The sequence below is a fragment of the Gadus morhua genome, unplaced genomic scaffold (assembly GCF_902167405.1).
Source record: "Gadus morhua unplaced genomic scaffold, gadMor3.0, whole genome shotgun sequence".
Taxonomy (NCBI): domain Eukaryota; kingdom Metazoa; phylum Chordata; class Actinopteri; order Gadiformes; family Gadidae; genus Gadus; species Gadus morhua.
The window spans coordinates 375,803-402,992 of NW_021964147.1; the positions used below are offsets into that span (position 1 = coordinate 375,803).

The window sequence follows — 27,190 nt, forward strand, 5'->3', positions numbered from 1 at the left end:
GGGTGTGTACTCAGCCCAGCCCTCTACACCCTCTTCACCATGACTGCGTACCCATCCATTCATCCAACACCATAATCAAATGAGCTGATGACACCACTGTGGGGGGGCACATTAGTGACCACAATGAGTGCCATTATAGGCAGGAGGTCCAACACATGGCAGAGTGGTGTGTGGACTTTAGGAGGTCCAAGAGGACCACGCAGACCCCAATTACCATCAACGGGGAAGAAGTGGAGAGGGTGGACTCTGTTCAATTCCTGGGGACGTACAACACCAAGGACCTAACATGGGCTACTAACATCTCCAACCTTGTAAAGAGGGCCCAGAAGAGGCTCTTCTTTCTACTGAAGCTCCAACAGGCTGGTTTATCCTCACACCTGCTCATTCACTTTGATAGGAGCACAATTGAGAGCATCCTCTGCCAGGGCTGCAGTGTGTGGTATGCAGGCTGCACAGCGGAGAGCAGGAGGGACCTGGCCAGGGTGGTTAGGTCAGCAATAAAGATCATAGGAGCTGAGCTCCCAGACCTGGACTCTGTGTGTGCTGACCGCCTGAAGAGGAAGGCAAGGTCAATCACCACAGGTAAAACTCACCCTGGAGACACCTTGTTTGTCCCCCTCCCATCAGGGAAGAGGTACCGCACACTGCGGGCCCGCACCACAAGACTGAGGAACAGCTTTTCCCCAAGAGCTGTAGCCTCCATCACCCCCCAACCCCCTAACAAAGCACTAAGGACAACTCTCCTCCAGGAGCAGTAGCTTCCAACCCCCACAACCCCCCCGCCCCGCCCCACCACACACACACACACACACACACACACACACACACACACACACACACACACACACACACACACACACACACACACACACACACACACACACACACACACACACGCAACAGACTGGACTTGATGGGCACAATATGTACAGGGTGTGTGTGTGTATTTGGTTGAGTACTGCAATGACAATAAAACTCCTTGAACCTTCACAAATATCATTGTGTTCTGTATCAAACCAGTAATAACACTTACCGTATTATATCGATCAACCAATTCTATATAGAGATAAACAATACAGTAAGATGTCAGGAGAGCAGTCAATATCATTCAGCATAACCCTGATACATGTTAACCTCGATACATGTTAGTTTAATGTATCATGATACATGTTAGCTAAACACAATACATGGCAGTAGTTTAATGTTATCATGATACATGATAGAGTTTAAAGTAACCATGATACATGTCAGAGTTTAATCTAACCCTTACCTACCAGGACTATGATTGATATTATGAAAGATATGGATCCTATTATTACGAAGTGCTCAATATATTCTATCTAGGTTATCTGTTACTCATTTAGAAAGTGAAACATGTGGAATAAGAACTTACCATCAAACTTCCTCTCCTGTTTCGGTGTTCCCTTCTTCTATAAAATAAAAATGTAAATAAAATATCAACATTGGGTTCATTACAAGGTCATCATCTAATAACTTCACCACTGCCAGCTAGGGTCACAGATATTATTGTGTTCTGTATCAAACCAGTAATAACACTTACCCATTTAAGTCGTTCCCACAATGCTATATAGAGATAAACAATACAGTAACATGTCAGGACAGCAGTCACTATCATTAGTTAGTCTAATGACACCATGGTACTTACTGACTGCCCTTTATGCCTACTGGCATGTAGGGCAGCAACAAAGGATCTCCATTCCCGTCTGTTTAGGGTCAGGTTATAACCATGATACATGTTATTAAAATCTATAGATTAAACTAACATCATGGTTATAACCGTGATACATGTTATTTAAATCTATAGATTAAACTAACATCATGGGTACAACCATGATACATGTTATTAAATCTATAGATTAAACTAACATCATGGTAATAACCATGATACATGTTATTTAAATCTATAGATTAAACTAACATCATGGGTATAACCATGATACATGTTATTGAAATCTATACATTAAACTAACATCATGGTTATAACCATGATACATGTTATTTAAATCTATAGATTAAACTAACATCATGGATATAACCATGATACATGTTATTTAAATCTATAGATTAAACTAACATTGGGGTTATAACCATGATAGATGTTATTTAAATCTATAGATTAAACTAACATCATGGATATAACCATGATACATGTTATTTAAATCTTTAGATTAAACTAACATCATGGTTATAACCATGATACATGTTATTTAAATCTATAGATTAAACTAACATCATGGTTATAACCATGATACATGTTATTTAAATCTTTAGATTAAACTAACATCATGGTTATAACCATGATACATGTTATTTAAATCTATAGATTAAACTAACATCATGGTTATAACCATGATACATGTTATTAAATCTATAGATTAAACTAACATCATGGTTATAACCATGATACATGTTATTTAAATCTATAGATTAAACTAACATCATGGTTATAACCATGATACATGTTATTACATCTATAGATTAAACTAACATCATGGTTATAACCATGATACATGTTATTTAAATCTATAGATTAAACTAACATCATGGGTATAACCATGATACATGTTATTAAAATCTATAGATTAAACTAACATCATGGTTATAACCATGATACATGTTAGTTTAATGTAACCATGATACATGTTAGTTGAATGAGTTGAATAAGCTTAATGTAATGCTCACCTCCCCGGACTATGATTGATATTATGAAACCAGACTGAATACGTGTAGGGAGACGGCTGACATTATCGTGGTCAAACAAGGACAGAAGTCTTTCTACCCTTAGTCCCTGCTCTGTGTTGTCTTGACGACTCAGTGAGCTACGTTATAAACGCCACTGAGCTGACGTTATGCTGGCCACATCGCCCCAGCTATGAGAGTAGTGTCTTATATAAATGGATAGCTCCATTCTATAATCTAATATCTAGATGATGTTGTTCAGTAGGTCTGCCACTCTGGTCCCTCTGCTAGGTAGGCTCTGACTCTCTGGTACAATTAGATGAAATGTTTGAATCACAGCGATATCATTTGACTTGGTGTGAGTCAGTAACCCCTGAAAATCATGGATATTAATATGTTAACTGTTACTTATTAACAGAGTTAAAAAAATGTGGAATAAGAACTTACTGTAACACTCCCTCCCCTGTTCCGCGGTTTCCTTTTTCAATAAAATAAAAACGTCAATCCAATATGAACATTGATTTCATTACAAGGTCATCATCAGTGGTGGATTAAGGTGGTCATTGGCCCCTAGGATACTATTTGTGTGAGGCCCCCTTACTGATCACGCAGAAAAAACTCAATTCAGTGCCATGTGTAAAAGCGTGCTAATATTACATGGCCCTCACGCACACACTCTGGGAGCACTGGCATACACACACATCGAGACGGCCTTCACTAAAACAGCAATGATACAGAAACAAGTGTGAGTTCCCCATAGCTGCTGAAACCACGTATTTCTGGGGACCGACCGACTGACCGACAGAGAACTCCTTAATGAGGCTGGTAAATGAGGCTAATGAGGCTGGTTAATGAGGCTTGCGAAGAATATCGCTGTTAATGGACAGATCAGAGACGGTGATTCAGTCTGTTTTGGCCCATTGTGGATCTCAGTCTTTCTGTAACTAGCACCAATTTTGAGAAAAGAGCGCCCCCTGCTGGCATTGGTCACAGGCAAAGTCATAAATAGTCAGAGTGCTATATCGACAAATGGGAACACTTGTGCTTTTCGCCTTTTCAGACATTCTGCCTCTTTGCTGTCCAGCAGACGTGACGTATTCCTTTACAACCAAACTGACTTTATGAACCTGGTCACATGACATGGCCCACACATCTATCCAATCAGCTGCTTGACTTTTTAATGGTTCTTGCTATGGGCCAATAGGAGTGAAGTCTTTTTTTATTTTAAGTCAAATTGAAAATAGTGTGTCCAATCCAGGGCCCCTTGCACACCTGGGCCCCTAGGCTCAGCCGAGGGTAGCCTGGGTGTTAATCCACCTCTTGTCATCATCTAATAACTCCACCACTGCCAGCTAGGGTCACACATGTGAACAACACTTACCATCTCATTTATTTGTTTTTCCCATTCTGTAGAGAGAAACAACACATCAACATGTCAGGACAGCAGTCACATCATTCAGCATAACCCTGATACATGTTAGTTTAATGGAACAAGATACATGTTAGTTTAATGTAACATGAGACATGTTTGTATAATGTAACACGATACATGTTAGAGATTAATGTTTCCATGATTTGTGTTATTTAAATCTAACCATGATACATGATAGTTTATTGTTAGTTTAATGTAACATGATAGAGTTCACAGTTCAATGTAACCCTTACCTCCCAGGACTATGATTGATATTATTAAACGTATCCATCCTATCATTATGAACTGCTCCATATATTCTAATCATGTAGAATCAGTTGAACCAGTTCCTGGTTTCCACTCTGAATTAGCCTCTACACAGAAGAACATCTTGACAGACTGAGTACGTGTAGGGAGACGGCTGCCATTATCGTCGTCAAACAAGGACAGAAGTATTTTTACCATTTGTCCCTGCTCTGTTGTCATGACGACACAGTGAGCTATGTTATGAACGCCACTGAGCTGACGTTATGCTGGCCACATCGCCCAAACTGTGAGAGTAGTGTCTTATATACATGGATAGCTTCATTCTATAATATAATATCTAGAGGATGTTGTTCAGTAGGTCTGCCACTCTGGTCCCTCTGCTAGGTAGGCTCTGACTCTCTTGTACAATTAGATGAAATGTTTTGAGTCACAGCGATATCATTTGGCTTGGTGTGAGTCAATAACCCTTGCAAATCACTGGATATTAATAAGTAAGCTGTTGCTCATGAACACAAAGAAACATGTTGAATAAGAACTTACCAGTTAACTCCAAATCCAGTTTCAGTGATTCCATTTTCTATAAGATAAAAATGTAAATAAATAGCAACATTGGGTTCATTAAAGGTCATAATCTAACAACTCGACAAAGATGTATGCTTTCCAACCAGAGATAAAAACACACTGGACCAAATATATACAAATATACACAGGGCATATAAAGCTGCACCATCCCCACACCTCGGATTATCAGATCATATTTCCTTGACACTGATTCCATCTTATAAACCAGTTGTTGTAGAACCAAACCAGCTGTGAAGACAGTACAGGTATGTAGTGAGGAAGCTGTTACATCACTACAGGTCTGTTTTTAGAGCTCAGTATGGGAGGTATTTTCAACAAGGCTATTTTCAACAAGGCTACTGGCCCTGATGGGGTGTCGGGCCGTATACTGAGGTCATGTGCCGACCAGTTAGCACGAGCTTCTACAGACATCTTCACCCTCTCTCTGCAACAAGCTGCAGTTCCCTTCCCACCTGCCTTAAGACCACTACCATCGTCCCTATCCCCACAAATTCTGCATTACCTGCCTCAATGACTCAATGACCGCCCAGTCGCCCTCACCCCAGTAATCATGAGGTGCTTTGAGCGGATGATACTGGCGTACATCAGAGACCGCATCCCTGTGGACCTGGACAGCCACCAGTTTGCCCATCAGGTAAACAGATCCACAGAGGACGCTGTCTCCATCGCACTCCACACAGCCCTGTCCCCCCTGGAGTACCCCAACACATATGTAAGGATGCTCTTTGTGGACTTCAGCTCTGCCGTCAACACCACAATCCCCCATAAACTGGTCCTCAAACTCATTCATCTTGAACATTCAACACCACAATCCCCATTGGTGACAGTGAGTGCCATTACAGGCAGGAGGTCCAACACATGGAAGAGTGGTGTGTGGATAACAACCTGGTCCTAAACACCACTACAACAAATGAGATCCTCGTGGACTTTAGGAGGTCCAAGAGGACCACGCAGACCCCACTTAGCATCAACAGGGAAGAAGTGGAGAGGGTGGACTCTGTTAAATCCTGGGGACGTACAACACCAAGGACCTAACATGGGCTACTAACATCTCCAACCTTGTAAAGAGGGCCCAGAAGAGGCTCTTCTTTCTACTGAAGCTCAAACAGGCTGGTTTATCCTCACATCGCTCATTAACTCTTATAGGAGCACAATTGAGAGCATCCTCTGCCAGGGCTGCAGTGTGTGGTATGCAGGCTGCACAGCGGAGAGCAGGAGGGACTTGGCCAGGGTGGTTAGGTCAGCAATAAAGATCATAGGAGCTGAGCTCCCAGACCTGGACTCTGTGTGTGCTGACCGCCTGAAGAGGAAGGCAAGGTCAATCACCACTGATAAAACTCACCCTGGACACACCTTGTTTGTCCCCCTCCCATCAGGGAAGAGGTACCGCACACTGCAGGCCCGCACCACAAGACTGAGGAACAGCTTTTCCCCAAGAGCTGTAGCCTACATCACCCCCCAACCCCCTAACAAAGCACTAAGGACAACTCTCCTCCAGGAGCAGTAGCTTCAGACCCCCACAACCCCCCCGCCCCGCCCCTCCACACACACACAGACTGGACTTGATGGGCACAATATGGACAGGGTGATGTGTGTGTGTGTGTGTGTGTGTGTGTGTGTGTGTGTGTGTGTGTGTGTGTGTGTGTGTGTGTGTGTGTGTGTGTGTGTGTGTGTGTGTGTGTGTGTGTGTGTGTGCGTGCGTGCGTGCGTGCATTCACTTAAACTGCTGCTAGAGACTGCATACCTGTATTTCGTTGTGTACTACAATGAAAATTAAACTCCTTGAACCTTCACACATATTAGTGTTCTGTATCAAAACAGTAATAACACTTACCGCCCTATATTGATGAATAAATTCTGTATAGAGATAAACAATACAGTAACATGTCAGGACAGCAGTCAATATCATTCAGCATAACCATGTTGTTAGTTTAATGTAACATGATACATGTTAGTTTAATGTAACCATGATACATGTTAGTTGAATGTATCATGATACATGTTAGTTCAATCTAAACACAATACATGTCAGTAGTTTAATGTTATCATGATACATGATAGAGTTTAAAGTAACCATGATACTACATGTCAGAGTTTAATCTAACCCTTACCTCCCAGGACTATGATTGATATTATGAAAGATATGGATCCTATTATTACGAACTGCTCAATATATTCTATCTAAGTTATCTGTTACTTATTTAGAAAGTGAAACATGTGGAATAAGAACTTACCAACAAACTTCCTCTCCTGTTTCTGTGTTTTCTTCTTCTATAAAATAAAAATGTAAATAAACTATCAACATTGGGTTCATTACAGGATCATCATCTAATAACTCCACCACTGCCAGCTAGGGTCACATATATTATTGTGTTCTGTATCAAACCAGTAATAACACTTACCTTATGAAGTTGTTCCCACAATGCTATATAGAGATAAACAATACAGGAACATGTCAGGACAGCAGTCACTATCATTAGTTAGTCTAATGTCAACATGGTACTTACTGACTGCCCTTTATGCCTACTGGCATGTAGGGCAGCAACAAAGGATCTCCATTCCCGTCTGTTTAGGGTCAGGTTATAACCATGATACATGTTATTTAAATCTATAGATTAAACTAACATCATGGTTATAACCATGATACATGTTATTCAAATCTATAGATTAAACTAACATCATGGTTATAACCATGATACATGTTATTAAAATCTATAGATTAAACTAACATCATGGTTATAACCATGATGCATGTTATTTAAATCTATAGATTAAACTAACATCATGGTTATAACCATGATACATGTTATTAAAATCTATAGATTAAACTAGCATCATGGTTATAACCATGATACATGTTATTTAAATCTATAGATTAAACTAACATCATGGTTATAACCATGATACATGTTATTAAAATCTATAGATTAAACTAACATCATGGTTATAACCATGATACATGTTATTTAAATCTACAGATTAAACTAACATCATGGTTATGACCATGATACATGTTATTAAAATCTATAGATTAAACTAACATCATGGTTATAACCATGATACATGTTATTTAAATCTATAGATTAAAGTAACATCATGGTTATAACCTTGATACATGTTATTTAAATCTACAGATTAAACTAACATCATGGTTATAACCATGATACATGTTATTAAAATCTATAGATTAAACTAACATCATGGTTATAACCATGATACATGTTATTTAAATCTATAGATTACACTAACATCATGGTTATAACCATGATACATGATAGTTTAATGTAACCATGATACATGTTATTTAAATCTATAGATTAAACTAACATCGTGGTTATAACCATGATACATGTTATTTAAATCTAAAGATTAAACTAACTTCATCGTTATAACCATGATACATGTTAGTTTAATGTAACCATGATACATGTTAATTGAATGAGTTGAATAAGATGTAACCCTTACCTCCCAGGACTATGGTTGATATTATGAAACTTATTCATCCTATCATTATGAACTGCTCCTTATATTCTAATCATGTAGAATCAGTTGAACCAGTTCCTGGTTTCCACTCTGAATTAGCCTCAGACTGAATACGTGTAGGGAGACGGCTTCCATTATCGTGGTCAAACAAGGACAGAAGTCTTTCTACCCTTTGTCCCTGCTCTGTGTTGTCATGACGACTCAGTGAGCTACGTTATAAACGCCACTGAGCTGACGTTATGCTGGCCACATCGCCCCAGCTATGAGAGTAGTGTCTTATATACATGGATAGCTCCATTCTATAATCGAATATCTAGAGGATGTTGTTCAGTAGGTCTGCCACTCTGGTCCCTCTGCTAGGTAGGCTCTGACTCTCTGGTACAATTAGATGAAATGTTTTGAATCACAGCGATATCATTTGACTTGGTGTGAGTCAGTAGCTCTTGCAAATCACTAGATATAAATAAATGATCTGTTACTGATTACAAAGTTAAGCATGTGGAATAAGAACTTACCCAAACACTCCATCTTCTGTTCCGGTGTTTCCTTTTTCAATAAAAATAAAAATGTGAATCAAATATGAACATTGGGTTAATTGCAAGGTCATCATCAGTGGTGGATCAAGGTGGTGATTTGGCCCCTAGGCTAGAATTTTTGTGAGGCCCCCTTACAAATCACGCAGTAAAAAAAGTAATACTTTTTTTGCCATGTATAAAAGGGTGCTAGGAATATTACATGGCCTCCCTTCTGTTGACCAACCGACCGACAGATCTCCTTAATGAGGCTGGTAAAATCCAATTTACGCAGAATATCGCTATCAACGGACAGATCAGAGACAGGTGATTCAGTCTGTTTTGGCCCATTGTGGATCTCAGTCTTTCTGTAACTAGCACCAATTTTGAGGAAAGAGCGCCCCCAGCTGGCATTGGTCACAGGCAAAGTCATAAATAGTCTGAGTGCTATATCGACAAATGGAAACAGTGGTGATTTTCGCTTTTCAGACATTCTGCCTCTTTGCTGTCCAGCAGACGTGACGTATTCCTTTACAAGCAAACTGACTTTATGAACCTGGTCGCATGACATGGCCCACACATCTACCCAATCCGCTGCTTCACTTTTTAATGGTTCTTGCTATGGGCCAATAGGAGTCAAGTCTTTTTTTATTTTAAGTAAAATTGAAAATAGTCTGTCCAATCCTGGGCCCCTTGCACACCTGGGCCCCTAGGCTCAGCCGAGGCTAGCCTGGGTGTTAATCCGCCTCTGGTCATCATCAAATAACTCCACCACTGCCAGCTAGGTTCACACATATTATTGTGTTCTGTATCAAACCAATAATAACACTTACCCACTCATCTATTTGTTTTTCCAATTCTATAGAGAGAAACAACACATCAACATGTCAGGAGTCTCATCATTCAGCATAACCATGAATACGTGTAGGGAGACGGCTGCCATTATCGTGGTCAAACAAGGACAGGAGTCTTTCTACCCTTTGTCCCTGCTCTGTGTTGTCAAGACGACTCAGTGAGCTACGTTATCAACGCCACTGAGCTGACGTTATGCTGGCCACATCGCCCCAGCTATGAGAGTAGTGTCTTATATACATGGATAGCTCCATTCTATAATCTAATATCTAGATGATGTTGTTCAGTAGGTCTGCCACTCTGGTCCCTCTGCTAGGTAGGATTAAATGTTTTGAATCACAGCGATAACATTTGACTTGGTGTGAGTCAGTAACCCTTGGAAATGACTGGATATTAATAAATGATCTGTTACTCATTCACAAAGTGAAACATGTGGAATAAGAACTTACCAGTTAAATCCCTTTCCAATTTCAGCCATCTATAAAACAATGCTATGAAGTGATAAACAACACAGCTTAGGACAGAGGTCACCATCATTCAGCATAACCCTGATACATGTTAGTTTAATGTTAACATGATACATGTTAGTTTAACGTAAACATGATACATGTTAGTGTACTGTTAACATGATACATGTTAGTTTAATGTAAACATAATACACGTTAGTTTAATGCAAGCATGATACATGTTAGTTTAATGTAAACATGATACATATTCGTTTAATGTAAGCATGATACATGCTAGTTTAATGTTACTATGATACATATGTTAGTTGAATGTAACCATGATACTTGTCAGAGTTTAATGTAATATGATAAATGTACGGTTAATGCAACCATGATACATGTTGACAGTTGAATGTAACATGATAAATAAAGAGTTGAATGTAACACTTACATCCCAGGACTAACGAAATAATGAAACATATGCATCCTATTATTATGAACGCAATTGCCACATATTTAAAACATGTAGAATCAGTTGAATCAGTTCCTGGTTGTATCTGCACCCCTCCCACAGAATTACATCTGAAACCAGAAGGACAAAACCACGTTTAGTTCTGAGAGTAGTAGACTGGGTGTTGGACTCCAGGTTTAAAAGGTACTGGGTTCGATCCCCAATGTCCACAACCAACCTGTAGGCCTTCAGGAAGTTTCTTGAGCTAGATGCCTGACCCCTACCTGTTCCTAATGACCTGTACCTCACTGTGTCTGAACTCACTGTACACCGCTTTGGAGAAAATTACTACATAGTAAATTATACAGTGGTAGGCATAAGTCTTTGCACAAATGCTAAAGTTGACTAAAAAGTAAACTCAATAATCTTTTGGAAATTGATCTTAATGCCTTAATTAAACAAATGGGGAAAAGTCCAACCTATAAGGATACCAATTTGCTTTGTGAATGAATAATGTATCGTGAATAAATAAATGTTTTTTAAATGCCCATTAACATACAGGGTGCATAAGTATAGACACCAAATTGGTGTCCCTAAAGGTTGGATTTTTCCTCATTTGTTTAATTGAGGCATTAAGATAAATTTCCAAAAGAAGATTTTTTTATTCCTCTTTTTAGTCAACTTTAGCATGGGTGCCTAAACTTATGCCTACCACTGTATATATTGTGAAGCATTAACGACACCTTCACAATATCTATTCTGACATTTGTATTAATAAATACAGTAGTAAACAAACATAACATTATGACTATGGTATATATTTTAAGAACAGAAAAAAAAAAGCCACACCAGTAAATTATATATTGTCCTGGGCCTCGTTTCCCGATAACGACGGATCCACGCTCGTATGATCAGTCCCACGATGGATCTTGCGAACCATCGTAAATTTCTTTGGAGCGTTTACCGAAACTCCTCTTAACAATAACACGCGTGCACTGCACTAACAACATTCGTAGGATGGTTACTGTCCACTGACAGGGTGCTGAAATGGGCTCGGTAGGAGGGGGAGACGCAGGAATGTCGCAGGAAAATGGGGTTAAAAAGGGTTAAAATACCACCCCATCAAGGCCAACAGCAGATTAGCCTACGAAAAGAATAGAATGCAATAATATGAATGCTAAAGATATTAAAACACAATTGATTAGGCCTAGGTTGACACATGCTATATCAGTCCTAATCCTGAACGCAATGTGTGTATATTTTTTCACGGCATTTTCCCCCCGATATAATTCCATATTACAAAAATCAAAATAGCTTGTGTGCCAACTACATTTATCTTAATGTGGTGATTTCTGAAACATGCTTTGCGCAGAAAAGAGAGCCGACTTTATCTGATTCCGCATAAGGTTTCATTGATTGACGCGCACTCTCTAGTCTAGAATCTTTGGTGTAAACATAAAAAATGCAACATTCCATTAATTCATTATCATTCAAACGCAGAGGCTGGGCAATGACGGCAATTGCTGACCCGATTAGGAGAGCTTGGTCTAGATCCTGCCCATATTGTTGGGCAGGATGTTGTATAGGCCTTCTTACACTGCCAAGCTGGTTCTGTCGCAGTTTGGCAAACCCGGCAATTTCACCGTCTTATCTCAAGTTTCCTGTGTAAAACAGAGGGGGTCAAATCCCCCGTTCGTCAGGGCGCAGACTTTCTTGGTTCACTGGAGAAGGCGGAGCTGCGCCTCTTTAGAATAATTTGAATACTCACTGAATACATACTATGTTTTTATTTTTTTATGAATGAAGACACCCACATGCAAGAATGAGTTCATGTCTGAGTGTAGGCTAAAAACGCGATTAACTATTTACAAGTGCAAAAACGCCAACATATTTTTTATTTTGCTGTTGTTTTTGGCAGCCTGTTTTAATTTTAGTTTTAGTGTAGTCTTTGTGTCAAGCTGTCATTTGAGTTTTTATTAGTTTTAGTCACGTTCATACTCTTTTCAGTCTAGTCAAGTTTCAGTCGACTAAAGGTCTGAGCATTTTGGTCTTATTTTAGTCAGAATTATCCATGACTATTTTAGTCTAGTTTTAGTCAAAGCAAATTGTATTAGTCACTTTTTTGTAATGCAATTCTATTTAACTCAGTCAATATAGTAAAAGTAGGCTACCTAGTAGTATTGACAAAACCAACATTTTATTTTTGCCAAACCCATTTCACAATTCAAAAAAGGTAATCTTATTATTATATTATTGTTACCTTACAGACTTAAGAATACATCCATTCCAGACACGGAAGACACTCTGATATGAATTTACAACGTATTTATTTTACCAACCAAACATGTTCCGTCCACATTAGATGGGCGATTTCCGACACTGAAAACGATACTTTTCAAAAACGATCGCTGAGGTGGATGAATATGAAAACGCTGTGTTCGCGTTGTAGTGTGGACAGACGGAGGATTTCAGATACGATGGCGTTCGGTTACCATGACACTGCCATGACGCTGCCACAAGCTTGCGCTCATCTAAAACAAAATGGCAGGCGAAATGGAAATTATGATTTCTCTGTGCAATGTACTATGTACGGAAGAGGTTTAGGGCCACACATGTAAAAAAAAATTAAGTTCTGACTTTATTCTCAGAATTCTGAGAAAAAAGTCAGAATTCTGACTTTAATCTCAGAATTCTGAGAATAAAGTCAGAATTCTGACATTAATCTCAGAATTCTGACATTAATCTCAGAATTCTGAGATAAAAAGTCAGAATTCTGACATTAATCTCAGAATTCTGAGATTAAAAGTCAGAATTCTGACTTTAATCTCAGAATTCTGAGAAAAAAATCAGAATTCTGACATTAATCTCAGAATTCTGAGAAAAAAGTCAGAATTCTGACTTTAAAGTCAGAACTACGGATATCTGTAAGGACCAACCTCCGTGGGAGAGACACTTTGCTTTATGCAGTAGGAGGAAACCTATGGAAAGACAAGAAGGCCACAATCCGGCCCTAGAATGGCGCGGTAAAAGTGCAAAACCTGTGCGGTTTGGCAAGAATTCCGTACGGTTTTGAATGAATAATAGCCGCGGCTATTAGTCATTCACTCCGGCTATTAGTTATTAACTCCGGCTATTAGTTATTCACTCCGGTTATTAGGTATGCAGAACGAGCCCTCCCTCTTCTTTGCTTGATCACTAAGTTTGAAGGCTGTCTAACCAATCAGTGAAGAGAAATACCAGACTAAAGTAACGCATTGTCGAGACTAGAGCTGCAGTGCCTCCATGTTTCGCCGTAACATAAAGCTGTGTTGTCTTTACTAGTTTCACTACAATGTAATGACCACCACTAGCTAGTGGAAAATACATTTGTGTCTAGTACACTGATATATTTGTATATGTTAGGCTATATATTGAGATGGCAGTGTTCGAAATACCCGTCAATATTCGGGGATGCCCTCATCCCCAGATTGTTCTCGATATGCAGTAGCCAGCTAGGCCATAACATTACAATATTTCATGGATGCAAGCAAGCCAAGACAATAAATCTATAGCTATAGCCTACATGACAACACACACACACACGCACACACACACACACAGACACACACACGCACACACGTTAAACACACTGGTATAGCAATAGGAGCCTGCATTGGCTAAAGTTGTTGGGATGCACGTTATTTTATAACAGGGAGGGGCAAAGTTGTGCATTACAATGCAAACACGACAATAATTGGCACAGTTCTTGCGCACTCAGAAGAACATGAACTGAATAAATGCCAGGTATATAGCATATCGGAGACAGGCACACAATCAGTGCATTTGCAAATAAGAGCCTGCAGTATGACCGTTCTTGTGACATTATTTAACCATCCATCTACAGCTAATACGATCAGACAGATACATCATTGATCACATATAAGCCAACAACAAGCCCAACATCACCACGGCAGGTGCGCTCTCTCTCGCACATTCACACAATCACTCCAACTTCTCCAACTCCAAGGCAAAGCTGTTTCACTAAGACCACAAACAACCACAACTAACCAGCCTACATATCCACAACAATGCACAACAATCAGTTCTATACATTGCGTCTATCTTCTGTTTGGCGCACATGGCTAATGTGCATACTTGCACAGGACTGTCGGCTCCGCTTGTCAAAAAAATAGAACGTATTTGTGAATAAATGCTTTGCATTCTGAATACTGGACTTGGTGAGCTTGGTGAGTTGGCTATGGGACGTGCACTTTTACCGCGCCATTCTAGGGCCGGATTGTGGCTTTCTTGGACTTCCATAGGTTTCCTCCTACTGCATAAAGCAAAGTGTCTCTCCCACGGAGGTTGGTCCTTACAGATACCCGTAGTTCTGACTTTAAAGTCAGAATTCTGACTTTTTTCTCAGAATTCTGAGATTAATGTCAGAATTCTGACTTTTTTCTCAGAATTCTGAGATTAATGTCAGAATTCTGACTTTTTATCTCAGAATTCTATATATACCCGATTAGTGTGGACAGGGCCTTAAGTTTTCATTAACGCTACCACCACAGCTGCGTCTCGTGAATCTAAATAATGCCGCGACGAGAGGGGATTCAGGAAGTAACGTAACCTGATTTTGTCAAATTTTGTCGACTAGTTTTGGTGAACGAAAATGAAGAGACATTTTCGCAGAGTATTATTTTGTAATGCACATTTAGTCTCGTTTTTATTCTTTAACAATATTGCATTATGTATTTAATTATAGTTATTCTCACATGACCAGCATTTACGTTCAGGTGATAAAGGGTCGTTGACGACTATATTTAGTCATAATTTTCGTTGACGAAAGCAACAGTACGTACTTGTATTTTTGGAATTTTAAATTGCTGCAATAAATTATGTTGTTGTTGACTTCTAACACGTCTCTGTCTTTGCTGTTTAAATATAACAGTAGTCTATGAGTAATATATCGGAGGTAACCACTGTTTTGGGGGTATTGCGAAACTGCGTCAGCTGGGCATTCCGTGGTATTGAATGTTTTTTATTCAATACCACGTTTTAATAAAACGCATCCAATACACGGAATGTCGGTTGGTGAAGCCGCTGAGGATATAGTAGGCTAACGATGCTCTTAGCACCCCAAGAGTACCCCTGGAGTCCTCGTTAGCTACAAGCAGAGCTATAGAGAGAGAGAGTTGCGACACTTCCATTGGACTCCGTTGTAGCGCCTACTTCCGGGGTATGGAGCCTCGAATAGTTCCAAACATTTTACGGCGTAGGAGACCGTTCATTTCCATTGCTGGCCGCCGAGTAACTTCTGAGGTAAATTGATTAAATAGCTACCTCTTTTGAATTGTCAACTGTCTATATTGAATCAGAGGCCCTTTATGATGCATATACTGATCTTTATTTGTAAATGCACAGCGTAATTATATATATATTCATCTTGGTAGACGACCGATTGCTTGCTAGTTTGTTAGCTCAACTTCACCATCTGTGAAGGTATCTCCAGGGGTAAATTGATTAAATAGCTACCTCTTTTGAATTGTCAACCGTCTATATTGTATCAGGACCTTTATGATGCATATATTGATATTTATTTGTATATGCACAGCGTAATTATATATATTTTTATCTTGGTAGACGACCGATTGCCTGCTAGTTTGTTAGCTCGACTGCACCATGTGATGGTATCTACACCAACAATTACAAAGTTCAGTACTAGTGAATCTAACTTTTATTTAGTTAGTTATTTATGTTGGACTACTAGGATAATTTAGGTTGATTTAAGGACGGGTTTTATGATGCGATAGCTAGTAGAAATAACAGTGTTTGTTTAATTATATCCTGGAAAGGGTGATGTTCAGCACATGAAGCCCTACAGATGCCGCCAATTCAACAATGTAAGTAAGTAAGTAAGTAAGTAAGCTTTATTTGTACAGCGCCTTTCACAGACCAGGGTCACAAAGCGCTTCACAGTTAAAACAAAAACAATAACAATACACAGTTAAGAAGTACATACAAATTTAAGTTTAAAAGGCCAAGACAACTAGGTGACAAACATAGCAGCCCCAAGACAGCTAAGCAAAAGCATGAGCAAACAAATAGGTCTTTAGTTGCTTTTTGAAGGATCAATGCTGATTATGATGGGCGGTGAATTTAACCTGTATGGCTTTTTCGTTTTAACTTCTTGTTGACAGAATTGTTTCTCTATCTTAGTGCCAAATTGATTCTCTTTCTTAGTGCCAAATTGATTCTTTTTTGTTTTGCAAAAAAAGAATAGCCCTCTCTGCTCTCCTTCTCATTAATTTTTCCTTTTCTAGTTGCCTTATTAGGTCCTCCACAGTCGCCCCATCAGTCCCTGGCAGTCTGGTCCCTGGAGCAGCTGGCCCTGGCAAAAGTTATTCCTTCACTGTTGACCCCTGACTGACTGGCCCTCGGCACACAAATCCCTGGATCACCCGCCACTGGATCACCTGCCCCTGAATCACCTGCCCCTGGCAATGTGGCCTCTTGATTGCTCTCTCTGTCTCCTGTGATGTCCTTTTCAACGCTCTTGAAATCCACCTAAATTTCTCCCTCAATCTCTAACAATTACAAGGTAATGTTGCTGTTATATGTATTTTGCCTTTGCATTTGCAACTACTGTCATCTCCAATGTAAGAAAATGAATTAAAGCAAAAAACATTTCTGTAATGTGAATTAAATCAGCCACAATCAGAAACCAATACAATTTATAAATGGATCTACCGGCAATTGTTAATTGGGTAGAAATGTGTCGATTATCTACATTGTGTGCAAATCCTCAGAGAATCCCTGCCTTCTGGTTGTTTTTTAAACTGAATGTACAAATATGAATTATGTAATCTCATTAGGAGTGTAGTCTATCCTTGAATTACATGAAATGGGGAACATTGTTAGCTGCATGGATCATACCGAAGTTTAATTTGGCGCAATATGTGTGGTCCGTTGCACTTGGTTCCGGAGGCACCCTCACAGAAGGGGGTTTCCTCCTCTTCGGTTTAGGGCGATGGATGAAAACTGTTGGGCCTGCATCGGGGCTCAACTTCAACATCCTATCTACTTTTGTGGCTTTGAATTGGTCATTTCCAAAGTGTACCTGTAGGTAGGCTTTAATATCAGTTTCCATTGCACTTCAAATATCATTGGAAAGTCATAATTCTCTACACTTAGAATTATTATGCCCTTTGAAATGCTAGCAAGTGATCTGAACATTACGTTACATCGTTTTTGACTGTTGCTGACTGTCAATAAGTTTTGACGGCTGACCATTGCCATCCATTTCTCCATGCGCTCTTGGTCCTTGGGGAAGCCGTGATAACCCTTCTCGGACCAATTGGAGCATCCAAATGCTGCACAGCCAACCATGGTATGACCATTGATCTATAAAATGTTAGTTGTAACCAATGAACCATGACACCATTGAAGATCACAGAGCGGGTAACAACTGTTCCTCAACCACTTATGCCCCGACTTTTGAGAATAGGTTAGAGGTCAGAGTTCATGACCAAACGAGGATCCTCCCTCCTAAACCCATTTTGAATTTTCTAGGGCTATTCTAAGTATTGTAATGGCATAAAGTATAGTATATTTGCAACGTTATATGTTAATGGTTTACCCTAAGTATATAGTGTTCCCTGCTGTGTCCATTGTTGAATCTGTTCACACAATCGCAATCATTTGTTCTTGTCACACTAATTGTTTAATAAAAAAAATACAATTTCATTCATCCAAGCGTAATGAGTTGTTATTCTTTAATATATTTGATACTTTGTGTGGCTTATATCTTTAAATGATCATGGTAGAACATCTTGAATACCTTGATTTCAACACAGATGTAAGGTACAAGTTAAGGTTAGGCCAGTATGCTAACACGAACCTGAAGCTTTCCCTCCAAAACTTAAAAACATATCTAAGTAATAGTACTTATAGATAGCTTTCAGTTGCCCCCCTACCGCTCTAAATGTAAAACTGACATTTACAAATATGCAATAATGCAATAACAGTCAGACAAATACTTGTATGGGATTTTTTCCTTCATATTTACCATTTAATATTGAAATCTCTGCTGTCGTCCCATAGAATAACATTGAAAGCGCGGCGTGTTTGGAACTATTGAGGCTTACATGAACCACGTGACCACCCTGTCGGCGAGATCATAGCGTGTCGCAACTCTCTCTCTATAGCTCTGGCTACAAGTGTTTTGACGACGTTCGTTACCAACGATGCTTTCGGGAAAGTGTGTGAAAACTGTACGATGCTCGTACGACGCACTTCACAAACCTCTTAGGCTAACAATGCTTTCGGGAAACGGGGCCCAGGCCGAATTCTTAAAGGAGATATATTATGGTGTTTTCCCAACAAGTAAACTTAGTATTTGAGTTCCAGAAAACATGTTTTTGAAGCTGTTTGCTGGAAATAGCTTTTAGGGAAAAAAATCTTGCCTACCGCTATTCCCCTCTGTTTCACTCCCTTCAGAATGCGCTGTTTCTGGTGTCTGTAGCTTTAATGCAAATGAGCTGCTGCCCATTGACTAATGAGCTGTCAGACGGAACCACAGCATGGAGGAGAAGGGATTGTTTCCGTTTGCGGACTCCTGGAGCTTTATATATAATATTATATCTAATATCAAGGCCAAAAGCCATGTAGGCCTCAGATGATATTATGAATCATAAAGACTGCGTCTGACGTCTCTGGTACTCCCACAACAAATAAAGACTCGTAGTCGTGAATATCTCGGCCATGGTTGAGAAGAATTGGGGCAAAGGAACTTTGGCATTGACTCTCTGAAGTCCATGAGCCGCGACATGGAGGGGAAAGGGATTGCACTCCGGGAGCTGAGCTGCCGGACTTGCCGCCGAGCTCCCCGCGCTGGAGCTGCCGGACTGCCGCCGAGACTGGCAGGTCCGGAGGGGGTAGGTCTCGGCGGCAGTCCGGCAGCTCCAGCGTGGGGAGCTCGCAGTTGAGCTCCCGGAGTACACCCGCCGAAGCAGCCGGAAAGTTTTGGCGGCAGTTCAGCTCCTGGAGTAGCCTACACCGTCGGAGCTGTCGGACTGCGGCCGAAGCTGTTCGGCTGGGGTAGCTCGGTGGCAGACCGGCAGCTCAGCTCCGGGAGTGCAATCCCTTTCTCCTCCATGTCTCCTCCTCCGGACTGCCGGCGAGGCCTCAGCGGCAGACCGGCAGAGAAAGGGATGGTACTCCCGGAGCTGAGCTGCAGGGCTGCCGCCGAGGTCCCCCCGCCGGAGCTGATTGGAGGGGAGTAGGGAAGTGGGAGGTAAAATTCAACTGTGCCCCCTTCCGCTGAAAGTGACTCGCTCGTTTGGTAACTGTAGGCGGGGTACTCTCAGAAATGCATATCTCACTCAAAAAATCATGTACAGACTTTTTTCAAAGTTTGTATGCGTGCGGGAGCACCAGAGACCCAAAACAACACCCCAAATCCCAGGAAAAGTGTTGTTTTCATAATCTGACCCCTTTACAATATCCTTGTTGTAGGCCTACTGTATGTATTGAATATTTAATTAACTCCACTTACATCGTGTGGGGTTGGCATGACATTGTGGCCTCTGAGAATGTGTCTTTATCTGCTGACTCACTACAGAAGAATCCATCCGGGATCTCACACTCAGTATCTGATGTTGGAGTACAGAACTTCTTCACCTCCTGACCTGTCAATCACAACAGTTACAGACAACCTGAGACAACCTGAGAGTACACAACTTCTGATATAAACATGAACAACACAACTTCTGATATAAACATGAACAACACAACTTCTGATATAAACATCAACAACACAACTCCTGATATAAACATGAACACCACAACTTCTCTGATATCATTAAGAGCAACACAACTTTTCTGATATTAACATGAACACAACTTCTCTGATATAAACATGAACAACACAACTTTTCTTATATAAACATGAACACAACGTCCTCATCACCACAACATATGGGGGTTGCATGGGGGGCGTTTCCATTTAATAATATAGATGTACCTCTGACACACTTTGTACAGGCAGAGCACTGCTTTTGTCCGCTAAGGCCTTCTTTGAAAGTACCATCGGGGCACTTTGAGCACAATGTATTGGCTGTCGCTGTGCAATCCCTATGAACCCTATATCCTGTTGGAAAGAACGTTAAAATATGTTGTTTACCAGAGGATTTGGTTGAAGAAATCATTTTAATTTTGGACAACAGCTTGACAACAGCTGGGTTAATGGACTCTTACCACGAGTACATGCAAGGCAGCAGAGCTGTCCCGCTCTGTATTCATCGCTGGCACACGATGGTGATGCAGTACTAGCAACGCCATAAGTATTACAAACTGAACATATTAGGAACAGGATTTGTAAGAACATGGTGGTCCAGTTTGTATGACTGTCACCCATCTGATGGTTTTTGGCAGATATTTCTTCTGTGTGTCAGTGCAAGTCTTGTTATTCAATCATGGCCAAATTCATTTTTTTGTTTTATCCTGCTTTGTATATTCTAAATACATGGGCCACACACGCTATACTTTGGCTGCCATATGTTCATTGCCATGCAGCTACAGACTTCTTGAAGTTCAGAAACATCTGGAGAGACATGAAAAAAATATTCAGGAGTTAATGAATGAATGTTGAATGTTGTATCTAAGTTGTATCTTTAAAACTTTTCTCCAAACCAAAATAATATGAAGTTGAAAAAATTAGAGCTGTTAAACAAAGAGTTGTTAACCTTGTATGTCTGCATAAACCGTAATGCAAATGCTGTGATAAAGAAAATACATTTGTGAGTGTTAAAAGTGTGTCACAAATATAATGTATCACTCTTATGTTCATTGGGCTACATCCTTTCCTAGATTGATTTGGTCTTTGGATCCTATGTTTAATATAGGATTCCTTTGGGTGGGACACTCCAAAGGAAGATGAAGATCTCAGGGCATAGGGGCTGATCCCCAGCCTGGAGGACTGGGTGTAGGCCTGGACAATGAGCAGGCTCCAGGCCTAGGGGCTGATCCCCAGCCTGGAGGACTGGGTGTAGGCCTGGACAATGAGCAGGCCCCAGGCCTAGGGGCTGATCCCCAGCCTGGAGGACTGGGTGTAGGCCTGGACACAATGAGCAGGCCTCGGGCCTACAGGAGGTCTGCACCTGGAGTTATGGCTCTATTGATGGTTCATCAGCAGTGACTCAGGGTCTCTTACGATGTTCCGAGGAGCCAGAATGTTTGTTGAAAATACTAATCCTATTTTAAAACAACAACCGTCAAGGTCTTCGTTGTTTCTCCGTGAGGGAACTAAGTGAAAGCGAAAGTAAGAATGGCACCATAAACGTATTACTCTTTTTATGCAGTTGTAGTTTTATAAACCACCTGAACTTTTAGAAAATATGTAAATGACCTGAATATAATGACGAGGATATCAGTTTTGACATAGACAGTGTTGCAACCAATAATGTAATAATGGCCAATAACGTAATAAATTGCCAACAATGTAATAAAGTTGTCGAGCCAATAACGTAATCATTTTTTGCCAATAATGTTATAACGTAACACGTTATTGGATGGTTATTACGTTATTGGCCTTGTATTAAAAAATGTATTAACTGTGTCAATAATGTAATAACTGAGGTATCACCTTATTTCATTTTCAATTTCTGGAGAGGAACTGTCACCCTTGGCATTAATATTGCATCTTGCAGGACATGCGTAAATATCTGGCCGATTTGGATTTATATGTAACTGTTAGGTTTTCGTTATAGTACTCTGTGAATCCAACTCCGTGACCACGCAGACGCTTCGACGGAGTCGTGAGCCTTTCGAAATTCTGCATTGCAGTTTTCAGTATGGTATTGCAATTCACAGCTGGAACGCTAGGGGCTGCGGGAATGAGACGTTAGCTGAAAAACCCACAATCTAAGGCCCCGTTTACACGAGGACGCTTGCGGGTAAAAAAATGACAAAATATTTTATCGGAAGTGCCTTTCGTTTAGACGGTGACGGCGTTTTTTGGGGCATGAAAACGCATAAATCTGAAACCACCCTCCAGAGTGGAAAAGTTGAAGATGCTCCGCCGTAGCGTTTCCGTCTACACTGCCAAAACGTAAAACTCTGCTCAGATCTGCTCACGTCGCGTACGCGTTTACTTCACATACATGCCCCAGTAAAGGGAAATAAACAAACATGTCAGATTATTTCCATGCGTCGGACCTTCAAGCTGCTCTGGCAGCTCTAACAAGCGTACAGGAGTCTTTCCACGAAATGTACAGGATATGTACAGATAGTTTTACTGAACAGAGAAGGATCTTTTTGGTTTTTGTGGCACGGATAAGAGAAGAAGGAAGAATCTACACATGCGCTCAGACATGGCGGTGTTGTGTGATAGTGTATCACAGCACCACCTAGCCGCCTGGCATGCATACCCAATCGAATTCCACACACTTTTGCGTCACCGTATGCATGCAGATATCCTCCCGAAAATGCTTGTCTAAACGCGGAATAAAAAGTGAAGACGCAATGCATGCCACTTTTGCGTCTTCTGTTCAGACCGTCATCGTGTAAACGTAGCCTAATACTCAAAATAAAAAAACAAAATACGAAAAAAAACTAAAAACAAAATACGAGAGGTCGAGAAGGACTTTGAAAGATTAAGGCTTTATTACCACTTGTATAAAGTTGCATAGAAACCTGAGTTTGATTGCAAAGAACTCTTGCCGAGTTCTGTGGCTCCCCCCAACATACCCTTGGCCAATCACAACGCTCTAACCCAGCGGTTCCCAAACTGGGGGTCGCGACCCCCCGGGGGGTCGCGGAGCACCGTCAGGGGGGTCGCGGAGAGATGGGCCAGTTTGCATATTAAAAAAAAATATATATATATATACTGTATATATATATATATATATTTTTTTTTTAATATACCGGTATATACATATATTGCTACAAGGTGAAAAATATTATATGTTCTGGGATGGGTTGTGGGGGTACTGTTTATCATTGACTGTCATGAATAATTTTTTTATTGTTTTATAATAAAACTTAAGCCAAAAGGCTATATTTGCATATTTTCATGGCTGTCTCTGAAGATTTATATTACATAGTAATAATAACATTATTAAAAATAACAATAATAATAATGGTGATGATTACTGCATAATAATAATGATAATAATAATAACAATAATAATAATAATGATTTTGAACATTCTTATTATGCATAGTAACATTAATGCACTAGGTTGGGGGGGGGGGGGGGGGGGGGTGCTGTCGCGCGGGGCGGGGGGTCGCGAAAACAGTCTCAAGTCCAAAAGTTTGGGAACCACTGCTCTAACCTAACGGCATTCCCCTAGCCATTAGCATACTTATCTTCCCGCCCCGAATTCCCAGACTGTCGCACTCAAAAGACAGTAAAATTACAGTAAATGTTACATCTTACACATCCTACAGGGTAAAGAAGTTACATATTAAACATTACAGTTATGGCCTATGTGACTATCGCCCTGTTTACTAACCTGATCTTAAACCGACATGACTTACCACATTTGTTTAAGAGTGTTTATTTCAACAATAAAACATGCATTTAAATACTTAACAATGCCACTATATGTGCCTGTGTTATGTATTCATAAAGCTGGCAGTGTCTGACTCTAACTGGAGCATTGACTAGTTAAATCCAACTTCTGAGTTAGAATAAGCACCGTAAGGTTAGGGAAACGGCAGGAGGGGCCTTATCTTGACCAAGCCCTCCTCTTTTCCCCCGCTCACGGTGACTGAGACAGACGTCTCTCTCAGGGGCCACTTTATTATCAACTAAGTAACCGGGGTTCATCTTTTGAAATCCAAATGGTATGAACCAGAGACGCATGTCCCTCAAGATGTGGTCATTTGTTGACAGTCCCCTCAAAGAGGCCAGCAAATATTAATACATTGTTTAACGTTTGGATTTATTGTAACACTATTTACTATGGTGATACTGGGAAATATGAAATATTGCTAATGGCAAACTGAAATGAGGTGTGGTGTGAGAGAGAAGTATGAATGCGTTCAGATATGACAGATACTCTGTACCTGCAAAACAGGAAAAAAGCAGATTGATATCTGAAACAATTGTTGTTTTGAATAACAATGCAACAACCAAACGATGCCTACAATGATCATTTATCAAAGCTCAAATCTGACCAAATGTTTTTCTTTCCGGTCTCTGAAGAGAGTCTCGAGTAAGTTCAGTCTCTCAGCAGGGACCCATACACACACACGCACGCACGCACGCACGCAGGCAGGCACGCACGCACACACACGCGTATGCATGGTCTTGTTTACTCAGAACCAGCATCTCCCAGTAGGTGTGGTCTTGGACAAGTTGGGCAAGTTGTTCAATGTATTTTTGTATGTTATTCTATGATATACTATACAAATGTATAATTGTGCGTAACAATGAAACTGTTTCCAATGTTTCCGGATCAAATTCCCCAGAGTCAGCTTGTAGAGCAAGGGTCTTCAATGAGTTTAGCTCGTTTTATATTGTTATATATTATTATTGCCTCAGTTAGGCCCATTACATTTTCAAAGGATTTTTTTTATACAAAGCCAATAACGTAATAGCCAGCCAATAGCGTAATACGTTATTACATTATTGGCAAAAGGTTATTACGTTATTGGCTCAACAACTTTGTTACATTATTTGCAATTTATTAAGTTATTGGCTTTATTACATAAAAATGATTACGTTATTGGCCTTTATTAAATTATTGGTTGCAACAGACAGCGTTTATCTTACCTTAATTTAATTGAGAGCGTCGAAACATTTCAAGTACCCATCGAATGGTCGAATCACACTCCTTCGTCCTCAGCAGCAACAACACCCAGGAGGAAGTTCATGAATATTCCTGATGTGTCGACGCTGCAACGCCTTCTCATTGGTCGGATTTTAATGCATCCATATACGCCCGTGTTCGCGGGTCGAGGAAGGCACTGAAGAGGTCTACGATAAGTAAATAGGCCTACCATATATATATATATATATATATATATATATACAAGCCGTTTCAAATGGTTATATTCATGTTAATTCAACGACCATGCATTATTGTAAGCTGGTGGATATTTGGCCACCCTTGAAATAGCTGCTTCACACGCTCATTATTAAATTAAACTATTACTGAAGAGAATGCATTTCAAATGCATCATCTTATATCCGTGGAGCATGCCCTATCGGTTCAATTGATCCTGGAGAAACGCCACAAAGTCAAGCAGATCATGATGGGCGTTCCGTCTGAACGACTCCACAGTCCTGAGGTTCCTGAGCAAAGTGGACAAACCAATAACAATACCATCAATATTACTGATGGACGTTAGTTTCTCTCACCGTCTAAAACGTAAACCAGAATAAAACTGGATTCAACTCAACAGGCGGGACTTCTATGAATTAGAGTTCTCAAGTGAATGACTGTGTGTCGTTTTGAGGATTTTGAGGTATCTCATTATTTCCGAAAAATAAGAGCAGTTATTTTTACATGAACATTTCTCAGAATTCTGAGATAATAAACACTTTAATTAATCAAAAAAGAGCGTAATCTTTCTAGAATTACAACATTTTTCAGAATTCAGAAAAACAAGAGCAGAATGTATTTTCTTTAGTGAATGCATTGATTACGCTTCCGTTCGACTCGAATCACGTGTCATATTAAAACTGAAACCAGGGGTGCAGTTTCATATTTCGCCAGCAGATGTCACTGCTGGTGAACTAAATAGTACACGGACATAGTGAGTGCATTGTTCTTGTTGTTCTTCTTCACAAGGTGCACATGATGTACGGGTGAATTCTGTACAATGTCTATTAACATGCATTCCTTTTGGACAGAACATTTTTGCCAATTTACTTTTGAAAAAAGATCAAATAAATAAATGATTTAATCAAAAACTTGAAATAGATTTTATTTCTTTAAGCTGAGCATTGTTTCAACAATTTATCAAGTCAATGCAGACATGCAGTTGGCTGCATTGGACACAACTATAACTTGTTTAAGACAGCTAGTAAGCTAGCTATTTCAGGCATTCTGTGGGCTTGAATTAGTCGACTATTTAGCTCTAGCTAGTTCAGATAGCCTATCTAACCCTTACCATCTGGACCGGTAGGACAGCATTCCTCTCTCACTCTGTATTCTGCCTGTTGACAATTTGCTTATGCAATAAAGTTGCCAATGAACTTTAGATTAAATAAAACGAAAAATATAGATAGGTAGCATTAATTGAACATTGAAAAATTAACATGGCCGTCAAACGATCAAAGGGCTTGACATATTTTGATGGTTGTGTGTTAACGTATTAATGCAAAATATGGTATTGGTATATTGTTTGGTTGAAAATGATTGGATACAACATTGGTACCACATTGGCTGCCATCATTGCCATCGGTTCTCACACCTGGCGTCGATCAAACGGACCGCACAGCTCAGGGGTCAGGGCACCCTAAAGTAAATACGTCTGAATGTAGGCTATTCATTAA

At 40.1% G+C, this 27,190-nt stretch overlaps 1 protein-coding gene across 2 annotated transcripts in view; it reads right to left on the minus strand.

The window, feature by feature from the left end:
* The window catches only part of LOC115539279 (uncharacterized), a 189,739-nt gene that overhangs the window by 90,675 nt on the left and 71,874 nt on the right, over window positions 1–27,190 (minus strand). The window contains exons 3-9 of one of the 2 annotated variants that reach the window (XM_030350354.1): window positions 9,789–9,814; window positions 8,959–8,989; window positions 7,363–7,385; window positions 7,195–7,231; window positions 6,795–6,817; window positions 4,919–4,955; window positions 4,082–4,107 (exon numbers count right to left, since the gene is read on the minus strand). In XM_030350354.1, the coding sequence (XP_030206214.1) occupies window positions 4,082–4,107; window positions 4,919–4,955; window positions 6,795–6,817; window positions 7,195–7,231; window positions 7,363–7,385; window positions 8,959–8,989; window positions 9,789–9,814 (203 nt within the window). Of the gene's footprint in view, window positions 1–4,081; window positions 4,108–4,918; window positions 4,956–6,794; window positions 6,818–7,194; window positions 7,232–7,362; window positions 7,386–8,958; window positions 8,990–9,788; window positions 9,815–10,256; window positions 10,397–27,190 lie in introns of those variants that run through there. The other variant, XM_030350355.1, reaches the window with a different exon arrangement.